Source organism: Misgurnus anguillicaudatus, chromosome 18 (genome assembly GCF_027580225.2).
Source record: "Misgurnus anguillicaudatus chromosome 18, ASM2758022v2, whole genome shotgun sequence".
Classification (NCBI taxonomy): domain Eukaryota; kingdom Metazoa; phylum Chordata; class Actinopteri; order Cypriniformes; family Cobitidae; genus Misgurnus; species Misgurnus anguillicaudatus.
Genome location: NC_073354.2, coordinates 28,695,629 through 28,720,035, shown reverse-complemented (window position 1 = coordinate 28,720,035; position 24,407 = coordinate 28,695,629). Strand labels below are relative to the sequence as shown.

General features: G+C 37.1%; 1 protein-coding gene across 2 annotated transcripts in view; it reads right to left on the bottom strand.

The window, feature by feature from the left end:
* vta1 (vesicle (multivesicular body) trafficking 1) overlaps positions 1-24,407 on the bottom strand; it is a 38,952-nt gene that overhangs the window by 5,973 nt on the left and 8,572 nt on the right. The window contains exons 2-7 of one of the 2 annotated variants that reach the window (XM_055186520.2): positions 21,623-21,717; positions 18,521-18,648; positions 13,045-13,120; positions 10,526-10,637; positions 3,829-4,011; positions 126-203 (exon numbers count right to left, since the gene is read on the bottom strand). In XM_055186520.2, the coding sequence (XP_055042495.2) occupies positions 126-203; positions 3,829-4,011; positions 10,526-10,637; positions 13,045-13,120; positions 18,521-18,648; positions 21,623-21,717 (672 nt within the window). The remainder of the gene's footprint in view (positions 1-125; positions 204-3,828; positions 4,012-10,525; positions 10,638-13,044; positions 13,121-18,520; positions 18,649-21,622; positions 21,718-24,407) is intronic. The other variant, XM_055186521.2, reaches the window with a different exon arrangement.

Genomic DNA, 24,407 nt, shown 5'->3' with positions numbered 1-24,407 from the left:
CCAAATGAGCAGACAAATGAAGTTCAGCATATCAATGAGATGTGGTTGATCTTCTCTGTTAAGAAGCAGGGTGCACTCGAATATGTTTTTTTCACAAAGTTGTCAGACCTCACATTAGCGCTTACCTTCCTGGGGATTGTTTAGGAGCGAAGGATCGACCGCTGGCATGGCTCGTGGAACAGGCACTGGTTTGATGGGTTGTGCTGTTCCAAAACAGACAGAGTCCATTAGCTCATAACTGTGGATGCACTTTTACATTTGCATATACTGTAAGACTGTTGATAGGATACTGAAACAATGTAATGGATGAAGTAACAAAATCATTTATTTTGGACCACTACAGATTTTGTTTCAGATGTCTTCAGCTTGCACAGAGCATGGTCTTTCCAAAAAAAAAAGAAGAGCAAAAGTAACTTCAGACTTAAAGGGATATTAAGAATCAATATATAAATAATAAGAGGATTTACGTGACCATGTAGAAGTTGTTTATAATCATGATAAGATTGTTATAACAATAAGATTGCGATGACAGACAAAAATTGTACTTTTCCTGGCTGTGCCTCTTTGAAAGGCTTTTGAAGGATCCCATACAATGTCAGAGAAAATGGATTGTTTAATTTTACCATGTGTATTGTCGTATCAGCACAGGTGCATCATTTGTAGTGTTGCCAGATCCCAATATTAAATCCTCTTTAAACGTAGTGTTTTAGAAATCAATGTGACACGTATAAATTATAATTTAGATTAATAGTGAGGAGTCGCTATTAGTGTTATCAATGTCATTTCTAAATGACAAAGTTTTAACTTATTTTGTTCTTTTTGTTCTTAATTTGTGTTTGTTTTGATACCAATATCTGGCAACACTAGGCACCAGCATCTAAACAAATAAGGCGCATGATTCAGCATGAGCAGGTTATTGCTGACAGGATACTATACAATCGGTAAGACAAATGCCATAATCATCATTGTAAGAAATGGTTACAATATAAAAAAGAATAGAATATAACACGGATACAAAGAACGATAAAACAAGTGCGTTAAATGTAGGGCGTGGCATGTTTTTTTTACATGGTCGATTCTCAAAGGCCACAAATCGATTTTTTATTTATTTATTTCCGCACACTGAAGGTAAAAATTAACGTTAATCTAATTACTAGTCTTCTCCACTAGCCTGTTCTGACTTTTTTCAGCACACATTTTTCATCTTGCATCAATTTGTTTTGTATTTAACATAATTGTATGCATTTGAAAATTAGAGATGGGTTCTGTTTTAATGTACCCAAGTGTACCTAACTTAATATACAGGTTTGTGGCTCTTACCCTTGTAAACGTATGTTCACTCATCTTTTTTATAAATATAGTATTTGTGTTAAATATAAATTAATTGAATTGAATCGAGCATTGAGTATAAAAATCCTCCCGAGAAAAAAAAAAATCAAATCGAAATCTAATCGATCTGGAACATCTGAATCGATACCCAGCCCTAGTTAACTGAAATTTTTTGTGGTCCAGGGTCACATTTGGAACAAGTCGCACGGTATATATGTAGCAATATCTAACTAACAATACATTGTATGGGTCCAAATTGTGGATTTTTTAAATAAAAAAATCATTAGGAAATTAACTTATTTCCCGCCATTGATGAGCTAACTCATCAAGAGAAAACGCTTCCCTGCCAATGATGAGTTTTTCCAACAATCCGTATTTCCGCTATTTTTGAATTAACCTACCCAATATTTGGATGATAAAAGAACAAATAAAGGTAGAATCAAACTTTTTTTGTTCGAAAGCAGAGGGTCTGTTCTTTTATTTGATTTATTGTATGAACATTTTCTGGAAGGCATTAAACTTTTGTGAAAATCATGAAACATGCTGGCGCTGGCTGGAAACCTTTTTTTAAACCACTGGGGGGGGGGGGTTAAGTAAAGATTTTATTCCATGAAGATATTTCATAAATTCCCTATTGTAAATATATATACAAAAATTATTTATCACTGATAATATGTGTTGCTAAGGACTTTATTTAATGTTATATTCTCAATATTTAGATTTTTTTTTGGACCCTTTCAAATACTTATATAATAGTATTGTCCTATCCTAACAAACCATACATCAATGGAAAGCTTACTTATTCAGCTTTCAGATTATGTATACATCTCAATTTTAAAAAAATTGACCCTTATGACTGGTTTTGTGGTTCAGGGTCACAAATATGTAAACACTGGCCATAATGAAGGCTATGTTATTTCAGTGTTAACCTTTAACAAAGTCATGCTGAAAACATTTATAAAAGCACTAAACAAAGTACTTGTAAAGATCTTGTTCATATAATATTGCTTATTAAAATTATTACAATAATAAGCATGGTTGCATTGAAAAAAACCCCACCATTAATTAATTAGAAAGTATTGTGATCTAATAAATAGAGGCTAATATAATATAATATGTATCCAAAGTAAAAAAAAATGGCAAAAGGTTCAGAAAAAATACATTAGATTGTATTTGTTAACCCTTAACACCCCACCTTGGACCGCACTAATTTTCAAACCCTGGTTACGTAATTAATAGTAGTTAATATCAGTAGTATACCTGTAGTTAATATAATGTTTATTCCTATTGTATGGAAACAAGCAGTGTTCATATTGTTCAAAAGTTCTTGTGTTTCCTAGAGGCTAAAAAAGTTATCCTGCTTTTTAACAACATGAGGATGAGTAAATGGCAACAGTATTTCCATTTCTAGGTAAATATTCCTTTAACAAGGTGTCAAACACATCAGCAGGAATACATTTTTTTCAACATGTTTTCCGGGTTTGAACGAGAACATGTCATCTCTTATCAAATTATATGACTGCACCTCTGGGGTACCGTGGTGAGGATTAGTCATTTCCACCGGGCCTGGAAGCTGAGACACTAATCACAGAGGACAATCACCAGGGGAAATGCGCCCCATATGGGTGCACCGAGCCTGCCTTTCTGTTCTTTTAAAGGTAAAGCTGGGAAAACAGGAAACCTGAACAGGAAATATACACACTAGAGCTCCATCCCAGCCCTCCCAGAATTACTGATTAACTTCTACACTTGAGTTAAGTGATTTCGATTGTTATAAATGATTTGGCCGAGTGTGTTTGGGAGACTCGTCAACCATAATTTAGATCTTTGGCTGCTGTTCAGACCAAATTGAAAAGACAGGTATTTAAAATGCATTCATCAAATGCATAACAATTGCACATAAAACATGAATGTTATTTCTAAGAGCAAACATGCAGATGATTTTAAGATATTAAAGGGGCCACAAGACTTTTTTAAGATGTCAAATAAATCTTTGGTGCCCCCAGAGCACATATGTGAAGTTTTAGCTCAAAATACCATATAGATAATTTATTATAGCATGTTAAAATTGCCACTTTGTAGGTGTGTCCAAAAATGTGGCGTTTTGGGTGTGTCCTTTAAAATGCAAATGAGCTGATGAAATTTAAACACTGATCACAATGATAATGGTTTGTTGCTATTAAAACTCAATTTTGCTTTTCTCTGAACTAAATGGCAGTGCTGTGGTTGGATAGTGCAGATTACGGGGTGGTATTATTATAATAAAAGCTCCTTATGACATCATAAAGAGAGCCAAATTTCAACAACCAATTTTTTCATGTGCTTGTAGAGAATGGTTTACCAAAATTAAGTTACTGGGTTGATCTTTTTCACATTTTCTAGGTTGATAGAAGCACTGGGGACCCAATCATAGCACTTAAACATGGAAAAAGTCAGATTTTCATGCCATGTCCCCTTTAAATCTTGAGTGGATTTAGAGTGAATTCTGTGCTTGCTTACCTTCTGGACGGGGAATATCTGCAGGTGTATTCGCTGGGGCGTGTGACCCTGGGGGTATCTGAATGTTACTGAAATTGGATGCTGGGGGCTGGTCTGTTGGATGACCATGGAAAGAGGGCTGGGATTGTGGTGGACCCTGGGAAGGTTGCATAGAATAACCGCCCTCTGCGCCATATTCATCATCTAAAAAAAGAAGCACAAATGTTAATTTTATACTTTATATTTCTTTAAATATGAATTTGCTTTAGTATGGATACTGAAGAACATGCAGTTTAAATTTATTTTCTTCCTGCAGCCACAACTAAAATCATGATCGACCGTAGTATTTTCCTACAACTAAAGCAGCTCTGAGCAGCCAGTTGCCATCACTAATCAAGACTTCTCGGATTTCTCAATTTATCCAATCCATTGCTGAAAGATTCCTATGTTCACACCAACACTAACATGAGGCCAGGCGACTTTTTTGGCTTTTAGATAAAGTGGTAAAACTGATGAAGTGCTTTAAAAGTACCAAAACAACTTCCTGCATCCTAGGAGATACTTGGAAACAAAGCACTTAAGGACATAAAAAAGTCAAATTTGGATTTATCTAGTGACATTTTAGAGTTTGATTTGACATCTCATTTCAATGCCATGCTTTGCCTCAAAACCCTGGAACAAGTCGATGAAAGCAGTTATTACATTGCACGCTGAACCCTATGACATCCCAAAATGAGTGACAAACGTAAATAAATAGACATTAAAAAAAGCACAGGGTGAAAAAAAGAGCTAGGAATTCCAATAAACTGTGGCCGAGTTCTTCCATTTGAGATATTACAACAATCCCACATTCATAATGTGTTTCTAAAACCCACGGGCAGATTGTATTTGCAAAAATATTATATTACAGTAAAACGCACGGTTTAGAGGTTCGCACCATATATATTTGCCTACATCAGCAACATTTAATAACAAGGTAAAACTTCAATATGACATTCCTTTACTAGGAACAAGTAAATGAAGCAAATGAAAAACACATTTCCAAATATAGTTGATTTAAACATGCTTTTTTCCATTCTCCAGACTTGTGTCAGGGGGTTTATTTTCATAATCCACAGTGAAATAATAAGGGTGGGGCAAGTCAAACAAACATCATGCGCTTATGAAAATATGGCCTTCATATGGTTTCAGTGTAAAGGCACTTGATCTGCGGCAGATCCGGGAGATTCCTGGCTGATCCTGGAGGAGAGCTTTTCTCTGGGAGCGACGCAGCAGGCAGATGAGGAATTGTGAAACAGGAATGGGGTAGACTCCCAGAAATACACAGGCACGACAACATACAAGATAGCTTTGTACTGCCATAGTGATGTGCGGGCTTGTGATTGCGCTTTTATACAGTTGGAAGGGATCGATGTGTGTTCATGACAGTACTCTGAAAGCACTACAGTTATATTTTAATAGATTGATCTCTTGGTTTAGACCCGATTAAAGTTTTTATAGATGAGAATTTTATAGAGGCACTGAGCTCTTAAGAGGACACACGGCTTAAGAGGAGCTCTCAGCCAATAGGGCTCTTTATTTATTATTGATCTGTGCTGATAGTGGAAGTGAATTTTTAAAAGTTTTGAATAAGTGCACTAAACCTGACACTCTTCTGCCGACAATAATATAGTGACCTACTCCACTTAAAAATGTATTCATTGCTAATTAGTATCAGGGAGGGAATGGATAAATTGTGAACAGATGGAATTGTTTTAGTATGCAATATGAAGTGCTTGGAATATTGCAGTCATGTAAGCTGGCAAAGCATTGTGTTTATAACAACTCAGAAGCGTGCATACAACTTTTAAGGAAGTACTACAATAGCAAGGAAATATTTAAGAGGGAAAAACTAAACTTCATAGCATTTGCCTTATTTTTAATGAGCAGAAACATCCAAAAACATTGCAGGCTTTTTAACCAGACACACGTGGACCTCAACACTTAACACAACCTCAAAATTGGTAATAATTAACAAATACATAGTGAAGCACAAAGAAATCTAAACAGCAAGTTACAGCAAACACAAAACACGAGTATTAACAAAATGCAAAAATACGTAAAACTGTAGTTTATATAATTTATTCAGGTTGTGGTGCAAGCTGGGAACTTAAGTATGCAAATGTGATCTCGTAGTTCCCATTAATTAAAATTTGATGTGCTGAAAGATTTTTAAGTTAAAAATTATTTTTGTGGAGCTTTTTCACATCACGTCTTTTTTGCTTAAAGGAAAAATCATTTTTCATCACTGATTTCGGCAGCAACGAAAACGGTTTATTGCGGTTTACAGTAGTCGGCCAGGGTAATAAATCTTTATATAGTGCTTTATTATTAGGTGTCCAAATCACTTTTGCATCAGGCACACTATACAACGGCTTTACTGTAAAATCAAATCCATGACACATCAGCACTTACACTTAGGCACTTGGCAAAGCAACTTCGGTGCTTTCAAAGTATACATTTTAGTCAATATGATGCATGAGAATTAAACCTACAACCAAACTGGGGCTTATGAATAGGGGGTTTGTGAGTTGATAAAAATAAATACAATTAGATCATAAAATGTAAATAAATAATTTTAAAATAAAATATAACATTCTAAAAACCATTTAAATAAAACACTTACTGATGAAAAATGCATTTGTTTAATCTAAATGTCAAGTAACCATTAAAGTGGATATTTCACAAGACTTCCTTAAGATATTAAATAAATTGTTGGTGTCTCCAGAGTACACATGTAAAGTTTTAGCCAAAAAAAACTTTGCACTAAATGGCAGTGTCGTGGTTAAATAGTGCAGATTAAGGGGCGGTATAATCCCCTTCTGACATCACAAGAGGAGCCAAATTTCAACTACCTATTTTTCACATGCTTACAGAAAATGGTTTACCAAAACGAAGTTACTGGGTTGATCTTTTTCACATTTTCTAGTTTGATAGAAGCACTGAGGACCCAATTATAGCACTTAAACATGGAAAAAGTCAGATTTTCACGATGTCCCCTTTAAACACCACAATATATAAATAAAAAAAACTGAGAACTAAACAGATACGTTTTACAATAAAATAAGATTACCAGATGAAGATCATAATAATAACAACAATTATGTAAAATGCTACTGATAAAAACTTTAAAACTGATAAAAAATATGTGTTTTTGACGTTACAAGCAAATGTTCTATTAAATTATTTTAAAAATTACTTAAAATCTCTGAGGGGACTTCAAGTAAATAATTTAGGTCAAAAAGATTCAGCTAAAAAAAAATAGTTTCAAACCCCCTGAGCTAGAGGAAATCCCCCCCAAATGTGAACTATAAATATAAATATATAATATCACAACTGTGTTCATAATTGTTAAAGTCATTCAATTTCTTAATGCAGCCAGATTTAAATGGAGCAATCCAGAGAGTCACCTGCATACTTAAAACTCATTCTGACCATGATTTTCGCATGTGTAAATCGTGTAAGTTTGTCGACTTATGGGTCATTTTTTCCGTGCTGTACTTGTACTGACACCCAAGCTCATTTGACCTTAATTTCTGAAAAAGACATTTACTTTCCATTGAGTCAAGGCATGAGGGTAAATCCTGCTCCAGGAAACTAACAGCTACTTTAAACGTTGTACATGAGGCTTATGAATAGCACAGGTATGCTAATTGACAAAGTTGTAACAGATTTGCTCCCCTTCCTCTCAAAAATCCTTTTTCCCATGCCCTGCGGTTTGCCTGTCATGCATATATTCCTGTAAGTGGGAAGGCCAAAGGCATATGGCGGGAGACAATAACGCTTGGATGGTTTTAAACATAGCAAAGGCTATTCCCACATGATATTTCATTGTTCCAAAAGAAAAAAAAAACACTTAAGCATGTAACTGGTGAGCTGTAATTTACTTTGTTGGTGGAAAAGAGTAGCTTTGGAAAAAACAAAAATCAATTATGCTTATTACAACCTCCACAGGAGCTAAATTTTGGCTGCGCTCATCTTATCTTGGCGTACTGGTTGGAATAAGGTCTAATTGTCAGAGGGATCTTGGAAGGGAGCTTGGTTAACTGTGAAGGACGCTAGAAAATAAACAGTAATAAGCAGCCCTGATGCAAGTATGCAACAGAGTCTTTTGTTAGTTACAGCATACAAAACATCAAAGCTTATTATTTCTTCAAAGACACCTCTTTGGAAAATTATGTTTGACAGATATAAGTAAAAAGATTGTGATAAGGTGCTTAAACTCAACAAGGCAAAAAGAATGATATCAGGTTTCTATTGGCAGTGTAATAATCATACATGATGTCACCCATTAACAAAAAGCACCCAGCTGTGAGACGTAAAGCAGAAGAACAAACTTAAATACCATTATAGCATAAAGCAACAGCGGTACACATAAATTAAGTTTTAGTTTTCGAACAAATGTTTAGTGATGATATCGACAATATTATGCAAGTATATCACACACTACAGAAACAAACTTTGCATGCACGTACGTCCCAAAGGCTGAGTCCGCAGATGACTTCATTTCTAACATAAGCGGGTCAGGTCAAAAGCAGCACGCCCAACAGATGTGGACGGGAGAGTGATCTAACTGCACCCCAACGCCAAGCAGTTAAATCTCACAAATGCACCCCGACAATCTTTCACTTTTGACATAAGGAATCTTTAAAAAACGCATTCGTCTGTATGCGCTTACATTCATATCTTTCACCTAATAGCTTGACAAAAAGCTCTTTATTATGATAAAGCTAAAACAAAGTCATATATTCAAACAAAGGTCTTATTTTGAGGACATAGAGCCCAATTTTAATATTTACTTCATAAGTATGTCAGAGTTATTCAATTCTGTTCCTTTAGATCCAACTATGGTTTAACACACCTGCCTGTAATTTTCCATAAATCCTGAAGGCCTGGATAAGTTGGTTCAGGTGTGTTTGATTAAAGTTAGATCTAAACTTCCGAGAACGTGGCCTTCCAGGAAAGAAATCGGATATCCCCGCTACACGCTACAGACATGTGTGTGCTACGTGTGGTGATCATCTATATAAATATGGCTTTAAGGATGAAAGTACTTTAGTTTTGCTGTTGTGTAAACACTTTCTTTAAGAGGATGAAATGGTATTTTCTTTTCCAGACGTGCAAATCCAAATGTTGACTAATGTTGGCTTTATGAGCATAACTCTGTACAGAACGAATCAATTAACCGAAGCATATTCCAATTTACTAAGATAGAGAAATGTAAACAACCCAACAAAGTAATGAGTTTTGAAGGCACCATCATTTTTTTGCATGTTCTCTCCAATACATTTTTCTTCGAGTAATGTTTTGTCTAATACACTTGAATAACTGTAATGAAGTTATATAAGTCTTAATTTGGGAAAAATAATGTTGCAAGTTCTTTATCCATTAATTTATTAAGAAACCAAATAATTTTTTGCTACCTTAAAATATTAAGTACATATATTAAGTATAAATTTGCTTTTCATGTCATTTCAACTTAATTAACAACTTAAAATAAGTTAAGCAAAATAATTTATTTATGCTTTGTCAGATGCTTTTATTCAAAGATAATAGACTTTTTTTATAATTTGTGTGATCCCTGGGTTTGAATCCATGACCTTTTGTGTTGCTAATGCAATTCTTTACCACTGAGCTATTCATGAGCTCAATAATAGTAAGTTCAAAAAACTTAAACTAAGCAAATTTGATTTTTCTTAAGCAATTACTTAAAGAATAAGTCAATTTTCTTAAAAAAAATCCAGATAATTTACTCACCACCATGTCATCCAAAATGTTGATGTCTTTCTTTGTTCAGTCGAGAAGAAATTGTTTTTTGAGAAAAACATTCCAGGATTCTCATTTTAATGGACTTTAATGGACCCCAACACCTAACAGTTTAAATGCAGTTTAAAATTGCAGTTTCAAAGAAGAGAAGTTGTGGTTTAAAAGTGCATATTTTTTATTTTTCTTGCCAAAAATGACAATCGTTTCACTAGATAAGACCCTTATGCCTCGTTTGGGATCATTTAGAGTCCTTTAATACTGCATTAAAACTGTTGGGGTCCATTAAAGTCCGTTAAAATGAGAAAAATCCTGGAATGTTTTCCTCAAAAAACATAATTTCTGGTCCATTAAAGTCCATTAAGATGAGAAAAATCCTGGAATGTTTTCCTCAAAAAACAATTTCTTCTCGAATGAACAAAAACATAAACATTTGGGATGACATAGTGGTGAGTAAATTATCTGGATTTTTTTTTTTTTAATTGACTAATCCTTTAAATGTTCCTTTTGTATTACATGCAAGATTTATACAGGTTTGGAACAAAACATAAATAAAATTATGATGATTCATTTTTAATTTTAAGTGAACTATCGGCTCACAGTGGACAATTTTGCACTATTATGGGGAAAGGAAACCCCTGTGATTATGAAAATAATCATTACACAAATAGCAGCCTGAGCGAACATGCATGGAGAGGAGTTGTTGGGTGGTGGTCATGGGGCAAGGCGGTCATCGCCTGCATTCTCAACTTTGATAAGGCACACAATGCACTAACATTTACCGAGCTACAACAGCACACACATAAACTAAGGAAGCCACTCAGTGGCTCTGGAGGAAAGCCTCCGACTAGTTTGTATTTTGCTAATAGGAGTCACAGAATCGTTCGGGCGGAACAGATATAATATCAGTGCTTACCATATTCTTCCCCCTCCATTCCAATAGGACCAGCCTGTGGAGTCTCACCATTCTTCAGACAGTTGTGGATGTATGCTGCCTTCCACTTTGCATACTTCCTGTGCTGGACGTTCTGGATAGGGGAAAAGGGGAGGAGTCCATAGGTGAATCATTAAGATAAGAACTACTCAATTAGTGAACTTTCCCAGAAACACAATAGGAGCTAAAATTGCAGATTACAGCTAAAAAAAACATTACAGTGATGAAAGAATCACTCACATATGGCGCTTTTACATCGCATAGCACCCCACGGTTTGGTTTGGGTCAGGTCGGGTCAGCTCACCTCACTTTGGCTTGGTTAGCTTTTCCATTGAGTTAAGTAACACTTCGGAGTGGGAGGGATTATAGGCGTGTCTTTATATTTGCGCTGCCTACTGCTGTGACATTATACAAGTGAGAGCGTCATTGTACATTCCCATACATTTATTTATTTCTCAGTTAAAATTAAAATTGACCACCACAAATAGATGTCTGCATATCGTGTTTATCACTACCTCTGTATCACATGATGACAGTTTCTGTACAAACACCTGTGGCGTCAGTCGACGAGCTCCGCTGCATTTAAGCATATATGTGAACATATAAGTTGCATTTAAGCATATATGCGAATGTGCGCATTGCGAATGTGCCGCCACAAACTGCAAGTCTAGAAAAAAATTAGTTTGGGTCCTAATTCTCAACCTGTGGATGTTTTCATCGCTAAAAGGGAGTTTGGGAACTTACAGCAAAGCACAGATGACAACATGTTTGCTCGAGACAGCACAAGCTAGCATGAAGGTAAAGCTAATTTTTTACATTATAGCGATGACGCTGGTGGTGACGATTCTCTTAGACCAATCAGTGATCTACAGTGTTTTCGCGTCACGTTTTGGTATCAGCTCGGGGCGCTTGGGACCCCGACCGAGGTGGTCCTAAAAAAAAGTTTCGGTACTACGTACTGCACCCAGTGAAAAAGCTCACAAAAGTAAGCTGATCCAAACCAAACCGTGGGGCACTATGCAATGGAAAAGCGCTAATATATTCACCACAAACACAAGTGTAGTAATCAGGTTGATCAAAAAGAGTGTTGTGCTACAAGGCCTTTAACAAATGCTCTTACTGTTGAGGGCATGTGCTATGCATGACACAATATGAAAAAGTGCTGTAAACACACCCTAAGGTTATTTCTTTTCAAAAATAACTATTAGAGCTTTATTGTATTTTTCGGTCAAAAACATGCTAAGTTGAGCACCAAACTGTTTCCATCCTACAAGTAATCCAATATAGCTCGACTCCTTGTGGCATTGTCAGGGAGAAACAGCACAGTAATGGTGGGGACTTCTGAGGGCTCATTGTATGGGTTAGTGTTACAGAGAGAAAGCGCACTGTTGAAACAGTAAATCCAATGAGCTGTCTACAGTAGGAAAATGTCTGGCCCTTAGGGAGCGAAGAACACTCAATGAAACATTGTCCATCTTCAGACACAGGTCAATTCCCCTCTGTATAAGAGACATCTGCGGCCATGGTGACCAGTAGGGATAGCCTAATAGTCACACTGGCAATAGAGTATCCAAGACAGATTTAACTGGTGGATTACCAACACTTTCCAGGCATGAGTTAGCCAAAAATCGGCACTCTCAAAACCTCCGTGTACATTGTGAGTGATGAGGCGTTGTCAATCCCTGGGTTCTGCTTTACAGTTTCGCAGTAATTTCCATGTTTTTCAAAAAGTTCATGTTTTTGCAGCAGTTTTCAGATTCGAACTAGAGAACTTGGCTAGTGATGTATTCGATTCCATTCGATGTTTTCATGTTCCACTAAATTAGGCAAGCTTGTGTGTCTGTGCCATCAGAAACAGGGTGATTGTGTCAAAGAACACATCTCATACCCATATTGTAAAGGAAAGTTCACCCAAAAATGACAACGCTGTCATCATGTCAATTCAAACCTGCATGACTTTCTTCTGTGGAACACAAGAGATGAATTTGTGGTAGAATATTCTGGCTAGTCTGCTCATATAAAGTAAATGACGACAAGGGATGTTACAAAATCTTAAAAGTGGATCACGGGGCAGCACTGTTGCATCACAGCCAGAGGGTCCCCCAGTTCAAGCCTCAGGAGGCCTGTCTGTGAGTTTGCACGTTCTCCTTGTGACTTTGGTTTCCTCAAACATGCAGGTTAGGTGAATTGGAAATGTCAAATTGGTCTTTCCTCAACGTGTGTATAGAACAACAGTGTGCCGTTTTCACACTGGCAGTTTAGTGCGACAACGGCCATAGCTCGCATGAAAACTTGTAATGCGAAAGCTGTCGTGCGAAGCCGGGACCGCACCGGGGTACCGAACCCGGGACTACCTGAAAGAGGTGGTCTGAGCTCAGTTGCAATGGAACTGTGGCAGGGTTTGTGTAAAGGTGAAAAAACCTCGGATTCGGGTGCGCACTTGTAACCTGCCCATGTGTTTTAAAAAGTAACCTGCGCATAAGAAGCTCACAATGACTCACCTCATCTGATAATTCACCAAAGACATTCAACACGTCAAACAAAAGACTTGCAGTGTAGAAGGACTTGATCATGTTTCTGCAATCAAAAGACACAATGAACAAAAGACATAAATAACACAGCAATACAAAGAGACAAAATATTTTTTAATTGCTAGATACTTTCTGATCCCGTTTTTCAAACTTTAGTTAGTGTGTAACAGGGATGGAAATTAATATAGCATACTGTTTCCCCCGGACACTTTTAGAGGAGGCACACCTTCAAAAAATGTGCCGTTACATCGTAGGCGTTAAGAGGTCTGCAGAGAAAACATCTATGGAGGAGCCAGTGGACAAAAAGGCGAAGGTCAAAAATGTTTTTTTAAAGAACGATGGAGAAGAGCAGACAATGGGGAGTCCCGCGACTGGTTAGTTTACGATGGTCTCGTACACACTGCATATTATTCGGTTGTCACTTCGCCTTTTAATGCTTAGTCCTGTTTTGTACACACACAGTTCAGTAATTTACGAGCCTGACAACCGCATTCTACAACCGAATTAACTCCCGCAAAATGCAGGTAGCGACAACCGCATTTACAAAAACTCTGCATAGTGTGTACATAACCGAACTGAACAACAAGTCATTAATAAAGTGTTTAAACGTGCATCATGGACATCACAGGTCTTTCTTCTGAAAAAATAAATGCCTAGAAGTGGAAAAAGTCGTCTGTATGCGCGGTGCAGAAAATGATAGAGGCTGTATACACTTGGCATTAACATGTGTCTTCGTCGATTGGTTCACAAATTGTCGACGTTTATTCCACGTGTAACCGGTGTTCAGAACGTTTTGAGCTCGTCCACTTTCGACCACATCCAGAGGTGGTCGAAACCACTTTCGATCGGATCGCTTTGGAGTTGCGGAACGCACGTGTGGTTGAATGCGTTCGAACAGCCACACGCGACCGCCTTCTCTCCGCCCATTTATCTAATCTGAGGTATTAAACACAAGTTTTACGTCTTTTTTGACTTCTGGCGTGAACATTCGGTGAACAGCGCTATTTTTAGCCTTTCATTGATAAAACTAAGCGGCTGATCTCCGTAGTTTCGTTCTGAAAGCGTGTGAAAGTTGCGCGATCCTATTTCATCCATTGCGCTGAAGATTCAAAGAAAGCTCTTACATACTCATGTACAAAACTCTGTGCAGCATGTTTACTTGCTAAACAAGCAGTGCACTCTGACATAATATTAGTTTGCGTCCATATAAACTCATAATTACTCCCGCTCGGGTTTGAATGACAGCAGAGAGACTCGCCCACCGTCTCACAGACCACCCCCTCATAGTATTCAGCACAGAAGCGGTCGAAAGTGGACAAAAGAGAGGGATTTAAATACCAGGTGTAAACGTAATGTGTCTTTCTCGTCCACTTGTGATCCGATCGATGAAAACACATCTTAATACCAAGTGTAAACAGCCCCATAGAGGCACAAGCGTTTGCTGACTAGTGTTGCCAGATCTTGCAAGAAAAAGAAAAATCCAATAATAAACCGAAATAAATCCAAATGCTTTATCTCAAAGATCAAAATATTTGTACCGACATGTTCACACTTTAATAACACCAAAAACTTGAGCCAAAAGCCATAAACAGTTAACGGTATACAAGTACAAAAAAGACGAGTTCCTGGCAACACTTCAAGAAAGCGTGCTGTGGAGCAGCCTCACAAATGCGTGCAATACACAACGCCAAGACGGAGGTTTATTGCAAAACATGATGCTGATAAATTATTTTGGTCAAAGTTGTGAGTGATAAGCACGCGAGACGGCAGAACGTTCCTAGTGTTATCTATTTATCAATCATCGCATTTAAATGCGGTTGTTACTTCTGAAAGTAGTTTGCACGAGGCCACATATGATTTGAAATTATCCCTCACTTTACCAAACCTGCTCTTGACAGAAATGCAGTTATTTGTACTGTGGATTCATCTGTTCTGTGGCAGACATTTTGTTTCAAATTAACTTCTGAGATAAATATCAAAACATACAACACAATATAATTTAGATCTAAATTATATTAAGACATAAATAAGTGAATGTGATGTGTTTTAAAGAGCACCTATTTCATTGCAAAAAACAATGTTCTTTGGTTTAATACAATGTGTTCGGGTGGTTTATGGTTAAAAAATTATTTCCACATACTGTACATTTTTATTATAATTATTATAATGTCGGTCTTATCCACGTCAACAGGCCCAGAAAGTAAACTGTTGCCTACAATCCGTGTGTTTGTTGTAGTCCACACACACACACACACACACACACACACACACACACACACACACACACACAGTAAAACCCGATAAGTTCAGAGTTCTCAAAAAAAAAATTTTAAGTAAACCAAATATTTTAATCAAAAACTTAAAAGTTTATGCTTCATTTTATTTAATATTCAAGTACACTATACATAAAACTATACACTACTACTAACAATTGTGAAAAGCGCTATATAAATAAAATTGAATTGAAATGAATCAGAATATAGGTGCTCTTTAAAAATATCCTATCACAATAAATCAACTTGGAATGGAGTGCAATTTGTCTGAGAAACAGGAAACCTTTAAGACTCAATAAGGAAAGCAATAAGGAATTAACTTCCAGGAATTGTCAATATATAAAATAACTACATCTGCGCATTTGGCAGATACTTTTATCAAAAATGACTTACAGTGCATCACAAGGTATACATATTTATTAGTGGGTGTGATCAAATCCATGTCCAATTCTCTACCAACTGCAACATGTTTTGTGGAAAACAATATTACACAAAAACTTTTTCTTGTGTTTTAACATCGAAGATGTGCCACATAATGACACGTAAAACATTTTCTTGTTCCTACTTTGTAATTTGGTAATTTGTGTTTGGTTTCATGGTTGTCTTTTTTAAATAGGGACAGAGTACAATAATGTAGTCCTGACTCAACATCATATTTGTGTTTTTTTTATCTACACATGGTACCAATAAACAGACCACAGAGATGCCAATGATACCATTAACATACCGCTTATGCCGCTGACACCAAACTGGTTTTCTAACTTAAATAACAATAAAAAAAACTTTATTTGGGTGTTTTAATTTCTTATGGACGCTCTGCAGTCACCCTAAAAGTCAGGTATGGTCCAATATGCAAACAACAGTCCCCTGTTACGATCCTGGAACAGATTTATCATAATCACACTTCACTCAATACCTACTTTAAATTCAAGGCTGAAAATCACTGCTGCAGGTAAACAACAGTCATGTTTCCAACCAGTTAGAAAAAACATCCTAGGTATAAACTCACATTCAATCTGTTTACTGATCAGCTAATTGCACACAAAATGATGTAAAAATTTTACTCCAAACAAAACAAACAGCTAATGTTTGTTTTTCCTGCCAGTCAGAGAGAGTAGGTGGTTCTTGCCCAGAATAAGCAGCAAACTGCTATACTAAAAGTGACTTTCCCCTGTTACTGCAAATAAATAGCGGTCATTTAAAATAGCTTATTTGTAGCCTCCTGCAGTAAACTTGTATTATTTCTCCACCTTACAATCACATTGACATTTACACATTTCCCAGATGCTTCTATCCTAAGCTTACATGTACTGTGCATAGTATTTTTTTTAAATGTCAAAACTGGGGCCTCTGGCACCATCTCCCACCCCCAAGTTTGACAACCACTGAGCTACAGTAACAGTAGGGGTACATTCACATTATAAGCAACTTTTTTTTGTCGCTTGTCTCTTTCAAAAGAGGCGTTTCTAAATCTGGTTGTCATTAACAAATGAGTCCATTCTTCCAGTCGCCAATGGTCACGTCACTCGTGTTGCCGGAAGTAGCCAAGTTTCCATTGAAAATAATGAGATTGTGTCGCTCTACTACTGCTAGTCACTGCTAGTCTGAATGCAGCTTAGCTAGACTGGGGCAGAACATTGACTTCAGAATAAAACCTTTAAATTGCTGACAATACTGGGGTTGTATAAGGAAATCTGTACACAATGTTTTACCTTTTGCATTGTTAAAACAAATCCTAAGTACATGACTACTTTTTAAAGAGTGACCTCTGGACAAAGTGCACGCAGGTCTGACAGCTTCCGAGGGCAAGATTAATCTCCGCTCTAAACCTCATAAGCAGGAAGGGGACAAAGAGCATAGGAGAAATTTTGGTACGTACGGTCAAAGTTTGTGCCTTTTAAGACTTGCCTTAATGGGACACTCCACTTTTTTTGAAAATATGCACATTTCCCAGCTCCCCTAGAGTTAAACAATTGATTTTTTTTGTTTTGGAATCCATTCAGCTGATCTCCGAGTCTGGCGGTACCACTTTTAGCATAGCTTCCATTGCATCGGATTAGACCATTAGCATCGTGCTAAAAAATAACCAAAGAGTTTGGCTATTTTTCCATTTAAAACATAACTCTTCTGTAGTTACACCGTGTACTAAGATCGACAGAAAATTAAAAGTTGGGACTATTTTTGGCTGCTGCGTAATATCATTGCGCATCCTGCAGCCATGTTACAGCAGCAATGTCCTTGATTATTACGCCAGAATGAGAGTATAGTTCCTAGCCATATCTGCCTAAAAAATCTGAAATTTTAATTTTCTGTCTTTCTTAGTACACGATGTAACTACAGAAGAGTCAAGTTTTAAATAGAAAAAATATCCAAACTCTTTGGGGGTTTTTTGCGCGATGCTAATGGTCTAATCAGATTCAATAGATTATGCTAAGCTATGCTAAAACTGGTAGCGCCAGACCCGGAGATCGGCTGAATGGATTCCAAAACAGTAAAAATAAAATGTTTAACTCTAGGGGAGCTGGAAAATGAGCGTATTTTCAAAAAAAGTGAAGTGTCCCTTTAACAGTCTTGTTGTTTACACTTACATTAATATAAGCTGTTAACAAACCACATAGAGAAATTTTCCATATGATTGCATAGTGTACTAAATTCCAACATTATGTGTTACATAATTCTGCGTTTTATCAGCAAACACTTCGTAAACACCTACCCAGACATACAAGTTTTTTGTATCTCAACACATCCAAAGTAATTGTGACTTGAAATACCTTGGGTAATACCAGCCCTCATGACCCGAGGCCTGAGCCATTGCCAAGTATTCAGCTTCTGGACCCTTTACAGGTCATACACTGTCTATGACGTAACCGTCCACAAGAACTTCATTATTCTGCCGCGACCCGTAACTCTACACCTAGCTAATCTACGCCGTCTTACTCCCAGACAACTGCCCTGTACAGAACCAGCTTTGTTGCTAATTTTAGCCTGCTACTCACTCCCTTTATGTGCATTATAGTGACAGTAGGATTATGCTGTGTAACGGTTCAGTGAGTGGAAAAAGTAATCAGGACTTGCACATTCAAAAAGAATGACTCAAATAAGCTGAAATAAGATGAAAAAACTGGAGACAGAGAGGCCTACACATCCCAGAATACACCCAGATGTTGGCTTACTTGTGGAAACGTCCAGCTCGGTCTTCATTGTCTGCATAGAGGAACATTTTCAGAGCGTAATTCTCGATGTGGGCATTGCCGACTACCTCCTGGGTGACGGACTCGTGGTCGATGAGCTCTTTCTTCATCTGTAACACAGAGAAGAAAAAAACATTTAGTTTTAAAAAGTGTAGCACTCACATTTATTGTAATAATATTTAGGTTACTTTGAAAATGAGATCATAACTAAAATCAAACACTGGGGCTCAGCATAATCAAAAAAACTAAACTTTGGTCTAAAACTAACCCTAACCCAATACTGTAACAAGTGTTCACTGCATCACTTGAGATAATTTTAGATGATTGTTCTCCAAAGCTCTAGTTTCCATGGCATGACTCATTAAGTCCAGAGATGCATCAGTCATTTCAATTCCACTCCAGAACTCTGGTGTAATTAATATCTTGCTGGAAAAGTGGGTCCCGGTGGAGACCTGCCCACGCCCAATTAGTGGACTCACTCACCCAGCTATTATTATGATCTTTTTGATGACACCAGACGAATACATTTGTAACTTTGGCATTCACAGAAAACTGTTATAATGCAAGACAATCACAAGTGGGCTAATGTTCTCCTCACCTCTTTTAATACCGAGCACACCATCACACTAAATATGCCTTTGTGTTTTCCTGGCATGCACTTTCAAAGTTTATAATAAGACTCGCCTTTATGGACTTCTCCATGATGGTACATTGACAATAAATGTACTGTATCTTTATATAAAATAAATTGTAGACTATTACACAAATATGACTAAGGTTGTTTTAAAAATGTAATGTCTGAGGTGGTCCTGCGTACAAAAATCTTACTTTGTTGCAACATCAAATGGAATTGACCATTGACAAGTTCGGTATTTTACACTTACAGCCCTGTTTTCAGATTGTTTATGATGAAATAGAACGGTTTTGACTGAAATTTGGACATATGATGCTGGCCCGAGAATTTTTGGGTGTTTCTTGTATCACCTCCCACCTCTATAATGGGTTTATAGGTGCACTGGAACAATCCTTCCTAAAATGCATTAAACTTTCATTTACAAAGACGTGAAACTCACCGAGTGGTCAGGGGTGTTCACTGATATGCTCACACAAAAATACGCATTCCAACAGGTTTTATCGTAGTTTTTGCAAACTCCATTGACTTGTATTAGATGTGCTGTGAGGTACGGTATTACTCCGCGCTGGGAACTTTGTTTGTATTCTTGCAATTGGCAAAGACGGATTATCACCACCACCTGGACTGGAGTATCTATTATTCAAGCTCTCGGCGGAAGAATGTACGGGTGTGAGGCGTTTGGAAAAATAGGTCCACAAGTTTACAACGAATGGTATAACACCTGTTGGAAAGCATATTTTGCAGCGATTTTTGTGTGAGCATATCAGTGAACACCCCTGACCACTCGGTGAGTTTCCCGTCTTTGTTTAATGCATTTTAGAAAGGATTGTTCCAGTGCACCTATACAGCCATTATAGAGGTGGGAAGTGAAACAACAAACACCCGAAAATTCTCGGGGCAGCCGCATATGTCGAAATTTCAGTCAAAACCGTTCTATTTCATCAAAAACAATCTGAAAACAGGGCTTTAAGTGTAAAATACCGAACTTGTCCTTTAAAGCTTTAGCCGGTCCGAGCTCTGCCTTTCATTCTGTGAAGTTACAGTCTGCTAGAGAGCGTCAGGTTTCCTTGTAAAATCACTAAAGCAAATACGTCTGGTTACATTTCAACAGGTGGAACCTGGGCGCCTGAATGGACTCACTGTTAAAGTTTTAGCAAAATGTATGAAAAAGCCCTGCACAGCACAGTATATCACTTGTGTCGTATCGGAGAAAAGTATATGAAAACATAACTCGGAAGGAAGTGCATAAACAGCAGGAAGAAAGCGATATTGAACACCTTCACAAAATCGAAGCCTTGAAATCAGATCTTGGACTTTTTGGGGTTTGCTCAAAATCCCCTTGGAGAAAAAAACAACACTGGAGTCATTTTAACACTGTAGGACAGTTTTACTAAAGGAACCTTGTTCTTTAAGAAAAAACTGAGACGGGTCAATGTGTTTTTTGGCTGATATTTGGTACGAGGGCATGATATAGGTGAAGTGAACCTTATCGTGAAGGTTCCACTTCCTGCAAGTATTTTCTTGGGACAAAAGCAAACACCAGAAGCTTTTATCACGACAATCGGCTGTAGTTCTTAACTAACAAAGATTATTTAAAAATGGTGTGCTAAAGTGACATTTGGTGACACTTAGCAATGTTCACAATATGAATCATAACATTAAAAATGATTTGCTAATGCATAAAATGCATATTTGCTAAAGCATAAAAAATAAAATCATACTATGTAGAAATTATTGGAAGAAATCATTTGGTGATGGCAACAGTGAAACTACTGAAAATCTATGTACAGTATTAGATTTAAGACACAGTGAATTCTTATTGTCTAGCACTGCTTCTGCATTGTCCTCTAAATGACATCAGGACAATTCAGATCACGATAAGAAGCTTCATTTTGTTCCTGCAGATTTAGCAGTGTTACAAGAGAACTTTGTGTTTCAGACCTTTTGACCGGATGTGCCCACCAGGATCTGCCTCTCCACATGCTGTTGTTTCCTGTGTCCGTGACATTTAATAAACTGGACTAAGGCGATAGTAAAAGCCAGCTCTGGAGACCGCGGGGTCTCCACTCTCGTCTAATTGGTTTCAAAATGTCTATAAAGAGTGGCTAGGCATAAAAGTAAAGCTTCATTTATTTTCCTGCTCCCCTTGTGAGGAGACCTATAAACTCAGCCTTTTGAACTGTGATGAGAATACAGTGCCCTTAGAACACAAAAGGTCATTCATTATCGCTATTGGGAAATATTTGCCACACACATAAAACTGAAGCGAACTTAAACTTTCAGTCAAAAAGTTATCTGTGAATTTTTGTGCACTGCAGCTAATAGCATAAAGCAATAAAAAAACAATATTGTTTCTATGAAGTTCAAGCTATGTGATCTCTAAACAGAGATTTATTTAAAAATCATTCACATGAAAGCACAAATTAGGGTCTTCAGGACCATTTCCTTACCATTTCCAACTGATCCATTAGTTTCACAAGAAACTTTCGGCACTCTGGAGTTTTGCTATCTATTTTCATTCCAGTCTGCATGGCATAAAGTCGACCTGAAACACAAAGTCAACATATTAAAATCAATGAGAGCAAATTTAATCATACTAGAGACACGTTTTACTTTAAATGCTCAAACACTGAAGTAATGACATGGTGCTACATTTTGTCAAAGCAATAACGCCTTTTAAACACACTAGCAAAGTTTGGAAACGCATAACTTAATGAATCAGATAAAATGTTGAAGGCTCATACTTAAATACAATGGTTTTGTTTTTGTGTACATTTTTTTTTCAATTGATGAGTTAAACTGAAACTAATAGAAAAGCAGCCAACATGTGTTTCACTTTTGTGTCTATGCATTAAACCGCCAGTTGAGGTTTAAAACCATGAACAAGCCTCAACATCTGGTGAAAGGTGTTTTATTTGCCACATGTGCAACGTACTGCTCTTTAAGAATAATATACAACAGTGGTACATGGCACTGTAGTTAAAAAAAGCAAAAAAAGCCTTTAAGGCATCGCTTCATATGCCATTTCTGTATGCACACTTTGAATACTGTAGCTACAGCTGTAAAGAAACAAAATTAAATTCACATAAAACTGAATTCATAAATGCAAAGTGAATTCACTTTACCACTGACATTAATGTGCATTAACCCCTGACTCTATTATAATGTTAAACTACACATCTTTTTCAATTAAAAGAAAATTAATGGCGATCTGCAAAGCATATAAAAGTGAGGCATGAAACAGAAAAAGCAGAGTTTGTTTGTTAGAATTCAAATAGGATCAAGTCTTTATTATGAGCTGCCTGCAAGATGACAAGTCAACAATCAATTACTATTGCACAAGTTTAAAGCCATTAAGTGCTGGAGTGAACACATTTGGAACAGGCAGTGAGCCCAGAGCCTAAGGGATATGCTCGACCACTAATGAAGATAGTATCTGATCTCACCCACACTTTCGCCCATTTAAAAACTCACCTAGGTGATTCCACGCGGTCCCAGAGGAAATTAACAAGATGTGGCCTTATAAAGTATTCCTGGGCCTTCACTGCTTTTACCCAATAAAAAGCAATGAAATGGGTCCCTCATGTCCAAACATGAGACAAAGTTTTACTTCAAGTATTTAAAGTCATTAGCTCTTAGATTAAGTTTACCGTATTTTACAGACTATAAGTCACACTTTTTCATAGTTTGGCTGGTCCTGCGACTTATAGTCAGGTGTGACTTGTTAGTCAGTATGAATTAACCAAAAGACATTATTACCGTCTACATCCACGAGAGTCTGCTATATGCTGCTCCTGTATTTATGTAATTCAATGAATTCAGTGATGTGGAATGACACGCTTGCGAACTTGATGCTCGTTGGCTTGTTCTGGTCATTTAGCCTATTCAGCCTTCCAGGTATGTTCAGTGTGTTATTGTGTATCGTGTAAATAACTGTTTGTATTACGTTAACGTACGGACACACATTCAGCCTGCTGTTCTGTGTGCTATTGAGTGCGTTTACATGCACAGTCTTACGCCGATTATGCTTAATAAAGTGATAACACGTGGGGTCATGTAAACGCGTAAAATGGTTTCCCATTATCGGGGAAAGCCCATAAACGGCGTAAACAAAAACCGATCGGCACAGGTAGTTTTTTTGCTTATTACGCCAATTTCGCGTGGCATATAAACACCTTAACCGTCTTTCTCGCGGTTTTGTCCATGTGCGCATGTCTCCGCGTATGAAAGATAAACGTCACACGCGGAAGTAAGCGCAAAGTAAAGCGTAAAAGTCTCCGCTCGACTAAAGCAGTTGACAGAGAAACTGTTAAAATAGAAGCTCATGTTACATTTACAGGTTCTGTAAACCCGAAAAGAGAGACAGTACAGCTACAGCTTAAGACAGATATGCCGTTGACTTTTTGAACGACTATTGTGTACTATAGGTGGTGACGTCACTGCCTGCGAGAAAACTGATCATTCTTCAAGTCCCATGTAAACGCAGTTGTCTGCATAGCCGGCTTACTGATTTGCATGTAAACGCATAAAAAGATTTTTGATAGTTATCCGCTTATTCTGTGCATGTAAACGTACTCACTGTTTAGTTGAATAACTTGCCAAATTAAATGTCTGTTCTTGGGCTTGGATTTTGTGAAATCATTTTCTAAATAAACGACACATATAGTACAGTGGGGGACTTATGTTTCTTCCTCTTCAAAATGCATTTTTGACTGGTGCGACTTATACTCCAGAGTGACTTATAGTCTGGATAATACGGTAAGTAAGAAAACCAAGCGTCACTTATCTGGTAGCAAAACTAATGTAACTAACTTAAAATTGGGTACATTTGGGGGAAACACCATTTAATGAATATATTGTAAAACCTGGCTTACATAATTGGTATAATTGCCCCATCATCTGTTATACAAACAAAATTAATTTTATAAATGTCCTGACAATCGTGATTTTTATTATGGAACAAGGCTGAAAAAAACATTTTCCGTCAAGTCAAGAATTTTTGCAACATAAAATAACCAAATCCACATGCTTAGCTGAACTGACAGACTTTGAATGGCACTTTGTGTAAGGGCAGACCTTGAAATCGGTCATCTAATTCCGATTTGAAACTCATTACCTAGTAAAACATGATGAACTAGCAGTTACAACTTCCTGAAGGAAACAAGGAAAGGCAAATATACCCAGCTGCAAGGGCTAAGGCCAGGGCAAACACATTCTGAGTGTTGTCCCAAATAA